At 37.3% G+C, this 16,260-nt stretch overlaps 1 protein-coding gene across 15 annotated transcripts in view; it reads left to right on the plus strand.

Annotated features, from left to right (window-relative positions):
- Nucleotides 1-14,769, plus strand: part of ERAP2 (endoplasmic reticulum aminopeptidase 2) — a 46,022-nt gene extending 31,253 nt beyond the window's left edge. For 8 of the 15 annotated variants that reach the window (XM_042250780.2, XM_042250781.2, XM_042250782.2 and 5 more), the window contains exons 13-19: nt 882-1,065; nt 5,118-5,274; nt 5,759-5,943; nt 8,986-9,147; nt 9,650-9,790; nt 11,893-11,974; nt 12,670-14,769. In XM_042250780.2, the coding sequence (XP_042106714.1) occupies nt 882-1,065; nt 5,118-5,274; nt 5,759-5,943; nt 8,986-9,147; nt 9,650-9,790; nt 11,893-11,974; nt 12,670-12,813 (1,055 nt within the window). In that variant the 3' untranslated portion in view covers nt 12,814-14,769. Of the gene's footprint in view, nt 1-881; nt 1,066-5,117; nt 5,275-5,758; nt 5,944-8,985; nt 9,148-9,649 lie in introns of all 15 variants that reach the window. The other 7 variants (XM_060416027.1, XM_060416029.1, XM_060416030.1 and 4 more) reach the window with 1 other exon arrangement.
- The last annotated feature ends 1,491 nt before the right edge of the window (nt 14,770-16,260 follow it).

Below are 16,260 nucleotides of genomic sequence, written 5' to 3' on the forward strand. Positions count from 1 at the left end.
GTGTTCTGAGCTACAGGGAGGACAGTTACTATAGGTCAATCTGACAATGAAAGATATATGTTTGAGGAAATTCTCATTTATCTATACCTATGTGTCACTAAAAGAACCCTTTAGCTAAAAAGTCTCGGTATTTAATTCAGGAGAAAGTTCTCTTGTGTTTTTAGCACTTAGAGATGGGTTTCAAGAATTGATGGAGTCTGATCTTATGTCTTTTAATGCCTACTAATTCAGTGGGAAAAGGTATTCACTTTAGAACTGATTGGCCTGGATTCAAATCCTGATTCTGTCACCTATTGGATGTATGGCCTTAAGACAATTTTTTAACTCCTGAGCTTCAATTTCCTCATGTATTTTGAATGAGGACTGAGCCTCAGAGTTTTTGGGAGTATATAGTAATGTTATTTTACCACCTACTACAATGTCTGAAATATTTAAAATAATATAATTTTAATTTCTCCTTTAAACACGTCACTGAAATTTTAAAGTGTTTCCCTCATAATCTCATGGTCAACCTGCCGTCCTTATTTTGCCCCAGATAAGAACTGGACAAATGGATCACCTACGTGCAAATACATATTTCAACATGCAGCAACTAAACCCTGAGACAAGGCTACTAGTCATGCCTTTTAGACCGGCATAGGCTGCTTTTGAGAACACATTCATCAGCCCGTTTCCTAGGAATTAGCTTATTTATTAATTTAATAAAATCATCATTGCCAAAATAAGCCATCCAGCAGACTATGAAAATAAATATCATCATGAGTCTTCCAGAACTTTTTCTCCACTGATTTATTACTAATGATATGAAGAAGGCTACTTCTGGAGATATTCATGATGTGTTCTTTGATGAAGAAATACCCATACCAATTTTCTCCTCCTAGATACTCTGGATTTATCTGAGAAGACCGATTGGGTGAAATTCAACGTGGACTCCAATGGCTACTACATCGTTCATTATGAGGGACAAGGATGGGACGAGCTCATTACGTTGTTGAATCAGAACCACACACTTCTCAGGCCGAAGGACAGACTAGGTCTGATTCATGATGCGTTTCAGCTAGTAAGGTAATGCAAAACTTCAACTGATTTCACAGGAAATCACTGCTCCCTAACCAGATATGTTAGATTTCAAATCAAACGTTCAGTATTAATCATTCATATGATATGGGTTCTAATGGAGGTCAAATACTGGCCATGAGGTCAAAGCCTACCCACTGATAGAATATTTTTACTCACCTAATGTTTAAACATTTAATTCAACATTTCAAAATGTGGAGAAATGTATGTAAAAACCCTGACTTCTGGAATCCCTTAAATAATGAGAAGATTTGGCAACTGCGGTCTTCGTTCCCACAGGGCAGCCACAGAGGAGGGCACCGTAGGCAGATCCTCCTTTAAGCCAGGTCTGCATCCCCTCGGGGACCAAATCCTAAATGACACACGTGGGGGTATGCTTCACTCCCTTATGGTAGCCTCCAGGCATTTATGCTTGTGACCTCAAGTTTTAAATTGTTTAGGGCAGAAGCTTGCTGTTTCGCTAAATACTGACATAATCTATTAGACAAAAGGTTATAATCTTCATAATTTTAAAATCTGGTGCACAAGCCATTCCTTACTTTGCTCACATCAGGGAGATCAATATGAAATTGGTAGAAAAATTAGGGAAGAATTGGCTACTTCTGTTTATTCCTCTTTAGACTTTCCTGGAAAGACACAGTGTTTTCTTTTTTCCTACTTGTCATCAACGGAATAAAAGGTAGAATAAATCAAGTCACCAAGTCACTGGTGGAAAAAAGTTGGGGCTCCCGTGACATATCAGGCTCTGTAAACTTTTCCTATTCTGAGAACTACGGTAATGCACTGATTTTATTCAGTGTGACATATTATTTTCTTTCACATGCTTATTTAGGTCAAATTCAGTAAAAGTAACCAGCAAAACATCTCTCAAGCAGAGCTTCTCTGTACAACCGAATTCTCCAGTTAGAAAAGGGAGAGGACTGGGAGCTTAATCCCCAGCCCCAGAGGTCTCAGGACTACCATGAGCCATCCTGCTTCTGACTGGATGCATGCGAGACCAGCTGAGGAGCGGACTATGGTTAGTTAAGGGAAGTTTGTCTGCTCAAAGGAGAAACTCTGAGAAGACTGCAAAGAAAACAGATTAAAAATTTAAAACTAAGCAGAATGAAGAATGTTGACAACTCAGAATATGAAAGCCAATCTTTCCAGTAGCTGAAGTCTTTTCTGCTGTTTCTAGCCTATAAATTTACGGGTTTCTCAATTTAGCAGCAGGAACCCTGCAGTTGTTGATGTATCAGTGGAAAAGCAATCATCATTTCTTTACCAACTAGATAGGTTAATGAAGTTCTGAGTACAAATTTTGGCTTAAAACAGGTCAACAATCAATATGTACTACCTGATCACTTATTGTTTGACTTTTGACAAGCTTTTTAACCTTTTTAAACCTAAATTTTCTAGTCTTCAAAATTTTTTTAGTCTTTAAAACTCCAGTAATAATAGTGTCTATCATACAAGGTTGTTTTCAGGGTTGCATAAGGTAATGTAGATACAGCCCTAAGTACGGTAATAAATGCTCAATAAATGGTAGCTGTTAGCGTTAGTAGTCTTATCTAACATAAATTGTTTAAAAGATCACGTATTGAATAGGAAGATGAGGTCACAACATAGAAAAATGCATTTCAAATAATGTGAAAGTGAAAATAAAAAGCAGAATGTAAGCTTAGGTTAGCAACTACATGAAAAAAAAATGAGCTAATGGTGAAAAAAACAAAAGCAGAAAGAAATAGTCCAAAGCGCTATTACTGAATATGTAGGGATAATGAAATTATGTGTTTTTCCCCTTCTTTAATTTCTAGTTGTCTTGTAATTTGTTTATGCTACTTTTATAGGAAAAGTAATTGTATAAGAAAACAATTTTAAAGTCTCATAATAGGTCTAAATTTTTTTTTCTTATTCCTCTGCTTTGGTGATATGTATTTTTTCCTTCCCTGCTTTGTGAAATATCTACTTAAGAGTTTCAGGATATAATCTGTGATTGCATTGAGTTTAGAGACAAAATTTGACCCAGGAATGCATATTCATTTTAACTGAGTTTTTGTACTTGTTATTAAATATTTAATACTTGAATCTCTTCTGAGTTGAGTGGAATTAAGATGACAACCGTAATTTCCTTACAGGTAAACTAGTTATTTTTTTATTCCAATACCCTAGAAAGAAGTCCCAGATTGTTTCCTCAGGGATATAGTTTATTTCACAAAGGTACCATTTAGCTGAAACCTTTTACAAATAAGTAGATATGGATTTTTTTTGTTGGGCTAAAATATATGCTTATACATAGGTTTAGTCTTTAAGGTAAACAGACATTCAGATAACATTTTGTGCATTAATTGAAGCAGAAGGCAGGTGGTGAGGGGCTGGATTTTTATTAAATAATAACTGTGAGAATGATTCCCTCTTTGATGAGTGTTCAGATTAAAGTGTTTTAAGTAAGTAAGTATAAGTAAATAATGGCATTTGTCTTAGTAAAATATAAATTAGGCTGAGCCAAAAAGAAAAAAAAAAGATTAATATAAACATGTGTTAAACATTCTTTTCAGAATTTTGACCCTAGAATATAATACCTAGTTTTGTCCTGTTGCTTATCTTTATAGTACCGGTAAAGAAAAAATATGTCACACTGAATAAAATGAGTACTTTGCAGTAATTCTCAGAATAGGAAATGTTTCCAATGCATAATACTCCACCTGATCCTTAATATTTTTTCTGTTGGTGACCTTGTGACCTGATTTATTCTATATATTATTCTGTTGATGGTAAATAGAAGGAAAGAGCTTGTCTTTCCAGGCAAGTCTAAACATAAGCAGCCAATTCCTCCTTAATTTCTCTACCAGTTTCATATTGATTTCCCCAGTGTGAGCAATGTAATGAATGGATTGTGTACTAGAGTTAACATTTAAAATTGTAAAGGTTGTGACTATATTTATGCTTAGCTCACGTGTGGAAGGAATAGTGACATTTTGTGGGTTTGTATTTTTAAAAATACAGCAGACTATAAAATCATAGTGCATATGGTCCAGCCCTCTGTCTTCAGATGAAATTTTTAGAAAATTTCCTGTGGGTCTGTTTTAAAGCACTATGTCATTGTGACTGAGAAGAGTATAGTCACAACACAAGTTGGTTCTTTTTGATGCCACTTCTTTCTAGTTTCAGTTCCCTTGTTTCAGATGAGCATTTAAAATTTTAAAAATCTCAATGGAGATAGGGCATTATATTAATGAAAAATTCAACACAGGTATCTTTGTTCCGGAATCTGTTTCCATATCAAACTATTAGGCTTAATTTGGGAGTTGGATGCTGGCAAGAATGGGTTATAGACGCTGCAGGGACACAGGTCTTCTCAGAAACATAAGTGAGCAACCACTTTATGAAGGTGACAATATAAAAACTTACTTCCTTTATAAAAGAGACACTGAAGTTTTATACTCAGAATAATAGTTTTGTTGTTTGTTTGCATTAAAGGGAAATATAAAGACATCACTTTAGAATCTAAATAGATTCGTTAAAAACAAAGAAAATCTTTGTTTTGTCCTATTCAGAATAACTGTGGCTTCTCTGTTAGGTTCTAGGAAGGGACATCAAAAAAAAAAAAAAAAAAGATATGGCACCTGTCCTCAAAATTTCCAAATACACACAGAGGAACAATTCAACACCACAAATTAAGCAATTAGAGAATGACTAATACATGAAAAGTTTGATATTATTTGGCACAAGATATTAATATTAGCTGTTTATTTCATTTAGAAAACTCTTATCTATGTTTAGGCAATTATTCCAAGCACTTTACCTATAGTAACTCATTTAATCCTCACAAGAGAGATTTAAAGTAGATACTAATATTATTCCCATTATATACAGGAGGCAGGTGAAGCTCAGAGGTTAACTTGCCCACATCAGTGGGAGAGCTAGGATTTAAACCAAATGGTTTGAATATAATGAGCTGCTTCTGTTATTGCTCTCTGTATCACATTTGTCTTACTACCTTTAAAATATTGAGAACTGTCAGATATGCACAAACCTCCAACGTTTGTTTTATACCTCAGTGCAGGAAGGCTGACCCTAGACAAAGCCCTTGACCTGACTCGCTACCTCCAACGTGAAACAAGCATTCCCGCGCTTCTCAAAGGTCTGGAATACCTAGAATTGCTTTACCGCATGGTGGAAAGAAGGAACATTTCAGATGTCACTGAAAATCTCAAGGTTTGTGTTCCTTTCAGAAGGTTCATTAAGTAAAAGACACAGCAGCTGGACGATCAGTGAGACTTGTTCTATTTTGTGTGAACTCTTGGGGTTAAAGCTTGGCGAATCTAAGGAAATTGCCTGGGAGCACAGTCACCACTTAGTATCTAATGGTTGGATATCCCCTGGTCGTTGTCACCATCAGCCTAAGAGCTGGGTACCAGGGTCATAAGCAAAGCATCCCTCCTAAGGGGATTTTATCTTACATCAATTGATAGTCCCTTCTCAGATAAGAAATTAAATTGTACTTCTAATGGAGACACGAACTGGGGTGGGCGGAGACCACACACCAGAAAAAGAGAAGCAAAATGTAGGAGTTAGTAGTTCTATGCTTCAGGAAACGTTCATGCAGACTGTTTAGAGTTGAACCCATTAGATGGGTGAGTGAGAGCTGTGTTAAGAACTAAATTTAGCCTCTCTGTAAACCATCCTATGCTTTCTGCAGCATTACCTTCTCCAGTATTTTAAGCCAGTGATTGACACGCAAAGCTGGGTTGACAAGGGCTCCGTCTGGGACAGAATGCTTCGCTCCACTGTCTTGAAGCTGGCCTGTTACCTGAACCATGCTCCTTGCATCCAGAAGGCAACTGAACTCTTCTCTCAGTGGATGGAATCCAGTGGAAAATTAAAGTAAATCTGGACTTCTGTTCTTTGTTCCTTTCACTTTGATGTAAAAGTCTTTGATCATGCGAGACATTAAATCTAAAACCTTTTAGTGAGGATAGGAAAAAAGAAAAACATGCTGGGAATTACATACCCTTGGTTCATACTCTCACATAGTAAATGCTCAATAGATTTTTGTGGGAAGTGAGGTTTAGTTCCCTGCAGGGAAAAGCTAATAAGCACTAGCATGGTTTCAGAAAGACAGCCAGGGGGTGAAAGTGGGGTAGACTAGAGTGCTGCCCGATCACCAAGAGTAATGCCTTTTAAAGATAAAAAGCAATGTGAAATGTACATGCAATCAAAATGCCAATGATCAATTGATGAAACAAAAAACGAGGTGGTAGGGAGGGAGCTTTGTTCAGTGTATTTACTTCCTCATTAACCAATACCATACCACATACACCACATACCACATCTTAGTCTCAAGCTTCAGCTTTGATAGGAAACTGATGATTTGGGCCATCTAAAGGGTGTGTGCGGTGGCAAAATTGATTCCATTGGTTGTTGTAATCAGGTAGATGCCCAGGGATCAGATCGATTCTGTTGTAGTTCAGTCTAGCAGCTGGAACCCATAGTACTAAAAGACTCCACAGTCTTTTCAATGTAAGCCTTAATTTCTGTGCAACACATGATTTTATATCGTTGCTATTAAAACTCTGACTTTCAAGCTGGATGTTTTGAGAAATCAAATCTGTATGTGAATTAAGGAAAATTCATTTCTTAGAATAGAAAAAAAAAATTCACAGCTTAATACCAGGTATCACTGCAGATGGTGATTGCAGCCATGAAATTAAAAGATGCTTATTCCTTGGAAGGAAAGTTATGACCAACCTAGATAGCATATTGAAAAGCAGAGATATTACTTTGCCAACAAAGGTCCATATAGTCAAGGCTATGGTTTTTCCAGTGGTCATGTATGGATGTGAGAGTTGGACTGTGAAGAAGGCTGAGTGCCAAAGAATTGATGCTTTTGAACTGTGGTGTTGGAGAAGACTCTTGAGAGTCCCTTGGACTGCAAGGAGATCCAACCAGTCCATTCTAAAGGAGATCAGTCCTGGGTGTTCACTGGAAGGACTGATGCTGAAGCTGAAACTCCAATACTTTGGCCACCTCATGTGAAGAGTTGACTCATTGGAAAAGACTCTGATGCTGGGAGGGATTGGGGGCAGGAGGAGAAGGGGACAACAGAGGATGAGATGGCTGGATGGCATCACCGACTCGATGGACATGAGTCTGAGTGAACTCTGGGAGTTGGTGATAGACAGGGAGGTCTGGAGTGCTGTGATTCATGGGGTCGAAAAGAGTCAGACATGACTGAGCAACTGAACTGAACTGAACTGAAAGCAATAGAGTCAATTTTTCCTCTGCCAAATTGTTATGAAATGCTATCACAATTTGTCTCCATGTAACTAAATCTCCATGAGCTTTTTGAAATCTTTTCTTGACTTCTTATTTTTTAAAAAAGCAATTTGTTTTCTTCTTTTTGGACTTTTTCACTCTTTAGGATTTAGGCCTAAAATCAGTTTCAGGAAAAAAATCTTTTAGCTGTATTTTTCTCTTCTTTTTGTTCATGTTTGAATAAACTGTATGAACGAGGCTAAAATATAAACAGTTTGCTGCCCTATAGCACATCAGAATATATTCTGTCTTTATGGTACTTACAAGAGGAATGATCTTACCTGAAGTAACTCAAGTCCAGTAGATATGATGGTTCAACATCCTATAGTATATGAGGCTATACTATGAAAAAATTCTAGGAAAATCTCATTTAAGATTGTAATCAAGAGTACCTAATCAAATACTGTAGGTTTATTTTTTTAAAGTTTAAGACCATCAGTATTGACCATCAGTATTAATCCTTTATAGGTACTTCCTTTATTCATGAATTCAGAATGTAATGCTTTGCCTGCTGCTTCTGTGCCAGGCACCGCAGTTAGTGCTAAGAATAAGCTAGTGAAAGAAATAGCTAGGTGTCCTACCTTCAAGGGACTCATGATTCATTTGTTGCCAATTTTTATAAATTTGTACAGTTCAGTTCAATTGCTCAGTCATGTCCAACTCTTTGAGACCCCATGAACCACAGTATGCCAGGCCTCCCTGTCTATCACCAACTCCTGGAGTTTACCCAAACTCACATCCATTGAGTCAGTGATGCCATCCAACCATCTCATCCTCTGTCATCCCCAGCTCCTTCTGCCTTCAATCTTTCCCAGCATCAGGGTCTTTTCAAATGAGTCAGCTCTTCGCATCAGGTGGCCAAAATACTGGAGTTTCAGCTTCAACATCAGTCCTTCCAATGAACACCCAGGACTGATTTCCTTTAGTAAAATACAATAAAATAAAAAATAATGTGGATTATAATTTGGTTACTTTTAGTTTTATGATTCAAAGGCTCTTGGGATACTTATGTACATATAGTACAGTGGAAATAGTACAGTTTTAGAATCATAGGTCTAAATCCCATCTCGAAAAAGGCTAATATGTCACCTCAGTGCAAGTTACTTAAACTTTCTGGACTTTATTTCCACTTTTAAAAAACTAGGGTAACTTTTACATCTCACTGGGTAGCTTTGGCAGTTAAGTAAGTTGTATAGAGACGAGTACAATGTTATGGACCCTGTATGATAAATGCAAATTTCCTGTCCCATCCCTGCTTCTCTGTACTGTGGGTTTTCCAAGCCATCGATATGCATATTGGCTATTACTGATCAATTATATTTGGAATTAAAAATCATAACTAAATTAGAGTAAAGACTAGTTAGTATCCTTTAGGACAATAAAACTTGAAAACCATGGTGTCTTCTTTAGGGGGACAGAAAATAATAATATTGCATCTTATCACATTACAGAATTATAGTATAAATGACTGAACTCTAAACAACTGTGCTAAATTAAATAACTAAGGAAATAACTCAAGGGTGATTCTGCTTTAGAATTTAAAATCGTCATAAGAAAAACTAATTTTTTCTTTCATAGAACTTTTTTTCACTTTTGTGCTTAATATTACAGTATCCCAACAGATGTTTTAAAGGTCGTGTATTCTGTGGGGGCTCAGACAACAGCAGGCTGGAATTACCTTTTAGAGCAATATGAACTGTCATTATCAGGCGCTGAAAAAAACAAAATCCTGTATGCATTGTCAACCAGCAAACATCAGGAAAAGTTAATGAAGTAAGTGAATTTAAGTTGTTCAAAGTAAACTTACACATATTCAGGAAAGTTACTAAAATTCAGCCATCCATTTCAAAGGCATGTAATAATAACGAAATCAGGATTTGAACCATCTTGAATTTTTTCCAAAAACCATGTATTGACAAAATACACATAGTGAAAACAGATGTTCCTTAATCATGTGATTGATACTAAGCAAATAGCTATGTTTTACTGTCAGAACCTTGGAGGAAAATTATTATTATTAAAAAATACATTTTTGTGTATAAGATGCTAACTGAAGTTTACCGAAATAATGAGTGGATAAAATTACTTCTAGAGAAAAGTAAACGTTTAACTGGAATATTAAAAATGTTAGCCAGTAGAGAGTTTATTACTGTTTTCGGTACATTACACTTTCGTTGTGCCTCTTTCTCTCTGATGCTTTCAATATACTGATAGCCTGAGTTAATTTCCATTATAGATCATGCCGTGAAAAATTAAGTGATCTTTCCTTCTTCAGGTTAATTGAACTAGGAATGGAAGGAAAGGTTATCAAGACACAGGACTTGGCAGCTCTTCTTTTTGCGATTGCCAGAAATCCAGAGGGGCAGCAACTAGCCTGGAACTTCGTAAAAGAAAATTGGACCCATCTCCTTAAAAAGTTGGTATTTGTTTATATCCTAATAGCTCAATTGGTCAAGAATCCGCCTACAATGAAGAGACCCAGGTTCAATTTCTGGGTCGGGAAGATCCGCTGGAGAAGGGATAGACTACCCACTCCAGTATGCTTGGGCTTACCTGGTGGCTCAACTGGTAAAGAATCCGCCTGTGATGCGGCAGACCTGGGTTTGATGCCTGGGTTGGGAAGATCCCCTGGAGAAGGGAAAGGCTACCCACTCCAGCGTTCTGGCCTGGAGAATTCCATGGACTGTATAGTTCACATGGTCACAAAGAGTCGAGCACAACTGAGTGACTTTCACAATGTGTATTCTTCCACCCAGATATTTCAGTTGCATAAAACCGAGTGTAATCAGATGTTCCCTAAAGCATATGAATGACACTAATTTTACTCAAATGGTTTGATGAAGTGTGTCGATTTTAAAACTCACTTGCCTGCTGTCCAGATATAAGGGAGAAGAATGAAAAAAAGGGGATGGGAAACAGATTTCTGTTACTCATCTCAGGCCATGACGAATTGCTGGGAACAAGTAAGAGCTGAGTTAAATCCAGTCATCAACCCCATGCCCTTTTCCCTTCTGGCTCTCTCCCTAGCCCAGAAGAATGCAATGAAGCCATATATAGTACAGCAAAATATTTCATTTACTTTGTTAATACAGTTTTGTTCTGGGGGAAAAAAAAATTCAGAAATTTTGAAGAGAGCTAATCCCTACCTCCAGTTCCCTTGGAGAGGTAACACAGTGGAGAGCTTGGAGGCAATAGAAGAAATTAATCAGAAGTGCCTGGGGAGCTCCCCTCCAAAAGTAGATAGGTTATGAGTCTTCTCTGGGGTTTCAACTTTTGGGAGAACTATAGCTCACTGCAATATGCTCCTGGCCCTAAGATAGTTCCAGAACAAAAGCAATAAAGATTAGATTTCCTCGGAACATACAGGATGGCATGGCTTTCTCTCACAACGGACTGCCTGCAAAGGTGCTCAACCATTCCTCATCCCAATCCAAAATATCTCTTATTAACTCTATGGAAAACACCCTAAATGAAAGAGCTGTGCAATTTGCTTATTTCTGTGTCATTTAGTGTGTCTGATGTCAGTCATCCTCAGTCCCTCATCCCTCTCATTTCTTAGTCATAAAGGACTCAGGGTTCTCACCGATAGCTTTTTGTGAGCAAAGAGCACGTTTCTACCCCTTCCAGACCTTAAAGGGGTTGACATCCACATGAAACCAAATTAGTTAGAAACGGTTTTTTTAAAACAAAACAAAAAGCACTTTCCTTAAACACCCTACTGGAACCATTGGTTTTGTGGTTTGCGTGACTCTCCGGTCCCTCCTGGATGATCAGATTTCTCTGCAGTGCTATAGATTTATTTTGTAACTGGAAATTATTCTCCTCTTTGACTGTGTACAAAGCCCAGACTTGGCAGCATGTTTGAGATGTATCTGTGCTCTGCTTTATAGCACGAACCCCTTAGACCTGTGGCCAGATTCTCTATGTAAGACAGGGTGGGTAAAGGATGCCATCTGTGGCTTTGAACAAGAGTTCCACCAACAATGCCCCAATAAATACGATGTTTAAACACAGTGATGTCCAAAATGAGTTGGGGAAGTTTGCAAAACAATGCCTTACAGTGCAAGAAGAAAATATTGCCACATGTATCATTTCTTATCTTATTCTTATGTTTTCCTTTTTACCTTTAAGTTAGTATATACATATAATTCATAAATAAAAATGTGCATATTGGGAAATTCTTGGTCAAAAAATTTTGTTGATGGAATGCATGCATAATCAAAAATTGTAGGGTGCTGCTTTAAATATGAACTTAAATTTAAACATAAACATGCATCATATTTCCTATAAAAGCTTTATCTAAATTTTAATCTTATGGTCAAATTTGACAAACTTCATAGCTTTCAGATTTTCCCAGATGCATATGAGCTAATCTTGTGGTAATTGATAGTATCCATTGTAATGTACAAGTTTATCATACAGTTACTAATGTTACATAGTTTAAATATATATAGCATGTTATAAACATAAGGTCATTGTTCCTATTACTTACATCTATGAAATTCCTTTTATTTTCAGATTTGATTTGGGCTCATTCCCCATAAGAATGATCGTCTCTGGTACAACATCTCATTTTTCTTCCAAGGATGAGTTGCAGGAGGTTTGTGACTCTCTATTGCCAACAATTTAAAATTAAAAGTTCAAGTTATAGAATTGAAAGTAAATTTAGATGCAATCTGGTTTTAAGTTGTTATTTTATTAAAAGAAAACAAGCTGTTTGTCCAATGTCACCTAGAAAGTAAATGGAAGAGACAGAACTAATGTTCATAGCATTCAAAATGAAAATTACACTTGAGGGATGAGTCCTTTTGTATTCTTTAGTTTGCATTGTATCATCACTTGAGTGATTATATTGACGTTTGAAAGAATGCTTGAAGGTCTTTTTTAACAATATTACCCTTTATGGTAGTTCTACTAACCTCTTTTTAAAAAGCATTCTTGTGTTTTACATTGTCTTTCCACAATAAATCTTGAATTTATTTAATTTTAAAGCAAATTCAGAACTTTAATCCCAGATCACTGCTTATGCTATGAACTTGACTCAATCTCTTACCTTTTTTTACCTACAGAGTGCTTACTTGTAAGATTTGTCATTCCTGTCTTGCTTTACCTATTGTTTGAAGATAAGTGAAATAATTATGCCCCAAAAGGAGATGAAGAAAATAACTTTTTTAGAGGTTGGCAGAAAAACGCTTGCACCTGTGTTTGTATAGTCTGCAAGCTGTTTTGAAGCCCTTTGAAAGAGAAAGTGTTTTATGAACCATATCAGTAATTCTTTTCTGGCTTTACTTTCAGGTGGAACTGTTCTTTGAATCTCTTAAGGCCCAAGGATCACATCTAGATATATTTCAAATTATTCTGGAAACCATATCCAAAAATATTAAGTGGCTGGAGAAGAACCTTCCCACCCTGAGGAAATGGCTACTGATTACTACTTAAATGGTCAATAGAAACAGCACATCAGACGCTGTGTCTGTGGGAAGTGGGCAGAGCTCAAGCCAATGTTTCAGATAGTTTAACCTGTAAGACGGAGAAGGCAATGGAACCCCACTCCGGTACTCTTGCCTGGAAAATCCCATGCACAGAGGGGCCTGGTGGGCTGCAGTCCATGGGCTCTCAAAGAGTCAGACACGACTGAGAGACTTTACTTTCACTTTTCACTTTCATGCACTGGAGAAGGAAATGGCAACCCACTCCAGTCTTCTTGCCTGGAGAATCTCAGGGACGGGGGAGCCTGGTGGGCTGACGTCTATGGGGTCACACAGAGTCAGACACGACTTAGCAGCAGTGAAGTGACTTAGCAGCAGCAGCAGCAGCAACCTGTAAGAAGCCTCAAGGAGTCAGCCTACACAGCTGCCTGTGCTCAGCTATCACTTCTAGCTGACAGACATATGATGCTGGGGTGGAGCCCCAGTAGCCTATTTTAAATTAAACCTCCTGAATAATGGAGATATGTGGAGATATAGACAGAAATAGCTGCCACAACACAGACTGTCTACACTGCCCCACTTGAGGCAACTACTATTTTGCTTCTCTGATGCTTTTTAAGCCTTGCATAGTATCCTGGAGTTTTCCCAACCAGGTTACTTCCAAGGAAACATAACCAGTCTGCAAAAAAAAAATCTTTCTTTCACATCTTTCCATCTCCTCACCCTTCTGTCTGCTCTCTCAGCTGGCCTGAATAGTTTATTTATTTTTTATCATTCATGTAAAATCTCAATCAAATTATGAAGCATGTGAATCAGGAAAACAGACTTATCGCCAAATCTCAGGTTATTACAAACTAGACATCAGGGTTTATCAGGGAAGCGAGGAGGTCCTTCTGGCTTGAGCCTCACGTTAACAAAGAACCTCAAAAACAGACTTCTGATGTCATCTCTAAATGAAGTTAAATCTGAAGTCACAGTGGTACAGGAGAGAAAGATGATATCACCCCACTTTAACCCATGCCCTATTGGATTTGTAATAAATCTTTTGAAAATTGCTGAGTTAGATCATACTATTGGATCTATTTTGGCTTAAATATATTTTGTATACATTTTGGCTTAGTTTGATGTAAATGTTTAAATGTATCACTATATTTTGTAAACCAGTTTTGGCATTTCTTCATATTTTAAGGGAATCTCCATCTTTGAAACTGTTTGACTTAACTGTTTGACTAAGGTAGTAGGAAATAAAACGTTACTCTAAATAAAGGTAGTAAATTTATTAAATTCATGATCCATGTATAAGTCAGTATAAAGTATATTAAGTTCCTGAAAAATTTGAATCAATATACAGATAACTGGCTTATCTTGGTTATCAAAGAAGGCTGGCATTATTTGGGTGGGAGTAGGGTGGCAGGGTATTATCCAATCCCTTTTAAATTATTTCATATCATAAACTCTACTGCCACAGTAAGAGCCAGGATACATTTTGGATGGACATGGGCGTGATCCAGTACATATTTTGTTGAGTTTGTTTTAAAATAATTTATTGGAGTCTTTCAAGCATCTTGGATTCTAGAGTTGGCCTGTTCATGGCTCTACAAGGTTTGTATAACATCTAAGTGATGTCCCTGTACAAGTGTACTTTTGCATAAAGAAACTGAAAGAATAAAGAATACTATTTTTTCCACCAAAATAATATGTAAATTATGCAGTAAAATATATATGAGTTTTGGTTGAATTGTGCCATTAATATTGCCGTTAGTAAGAAAAGTTCTTTCTCTTGTGTAATAACTTATCTGCCATAAGTTTTCAGGTTTTTAATTCTCCTCTTTTTAGTTAATCTCTCAGATTCTTACGAATTGAGTACAGAAAGTGGAAATTTTATTATTTGATGAGATTGAACGTGAGAAGTGCTGTGCCAATGATGTTTTAACGAATAAAGAGTTTTTTTTTTTTTTTAAAGAAACACATTTATTAGTGTGGTATTCAAAACCTTTATGGTGGATGTCAGACCCCTAAAATAAACTAAGGCTTGGCTAATGTTAGTTTTAGTTTCTTTTACCTTGAATGAGGACTTTCCTGGTGGCTCAGAGGGTAAAGTGTCTGCCTACAGTGTGCGAGACCCGGGTTCAAACCCTAGGTCGGGAAGATCTCCTGGAGAAGGAAATGGCAACCCACTCCAGTACTCTTGTCTGGAAAATCTCATGGATGGAGGAGCCTGGTAGGCTACAGTCCATGGGGGTCACAAAGAGTTGGATGACTGAGCAACTTCACTTTCACTTTCACCTTGAATGGACAAATAAGTCATGAAAAGGTAATATACAATTCCACGGATAATGATGGTGTGACCGACCAGACCCAACTTCACCATGCTTTCCTACTCCCCACAGAGGCACAGGGAAAATTTTGTGGTTTCCAAAGCCCACTCAGAGTGAAAACCTTCCAGGCAGGGGAGCCCAGAGCAATGGCTTGTTCCCTTTTAGTGTCTGTGCCGGACAGAATAGGTCTTTCAGCCCTCAGAGTCCAACTCACTACCATGATATGAATTTCTTTACCTACTTCATGTACCGACTTCTGCATTTAACTCTTAGCTGTGTCACCGGGGTCTATTTGAAGTTTCAGAAAAGCAAGCCTGGCAAGGAACTTCCTGGAAAGATCCTAATTTTCTGAGGGAAGTTCTAAGGTTTGTTTTGTTTTTTGAAAGTGTTTTTGGCAGGGAAAGGGGTTATTCTATTTCAAGCTATGAGAGCCTCTATGTAGTCACAGGACCTAGTTTTCTTCTTAAACATTAATGTCTGTGAAATACAAGGTTGTTTATAGTGGTCACATTTATATTCTGCAACAAAATACCCCTTTATCTGAATTCATTGTGACCTGATTTCCATTTGACTATGTCACTATCTTTCATTCTACACGTAATTATATTTATAGACTTTGAATCAACCATCTGTTGTCTGCCTGCTAAAACCTTAATCTAATCAGTTATGTCTCCAAGTCCTAAAGAAAGAAGAGTGAAAGGGATTATGAAAGAAGTGGGTTTGCTGGATTTGAAGTATATGTATATTTTACACACAGTACGATCAATGCAAAGAAATAGAGGAAAACAACAGAATGGGAAAGGCTAGAGATCTCTTCAAGAAAATTAGAGATACCAAGGCAACATTTCATGCAAAGATGGGCTCAATAAAGGACAGAAATGGTATGGACCTAACAGAAGCAGAAGATATTAAGAAGAGGTGGCAAGAATACACAGAAGAACTGTACAAAAAAGATCTTCATGACTCGGATAATCACGATGGTGTGATCACTCATCTAGAGCCAGACATCCTGGAATGTGAAGTCAAGTGGGCCTTAGAAAGCATCACTACAAACAAAGCTAGTGGAGGTGATGGAATTTCAGTTGAGCTGTTTCAAATCCTGAAAGATGATGCTGTGAAAGTGCTGCACTCAATATGCC

The sequence above is a fragment of the Ovis aries genome, chromosome 5, assembly GCF_016772045.2.
Source record: "Ovis aries strain OAR_USU_Benz2616 breed Rambouillet chromosome 5, ARS-UI_Ramb_v3.0, whole genome shotgun sequence".
Classification (NCBI taxonomy): Eukaryota; Metazoa; Chordata; class Mammalia; order Artiodactyla; family Bovidae; genus Ovis; species Ovis aries.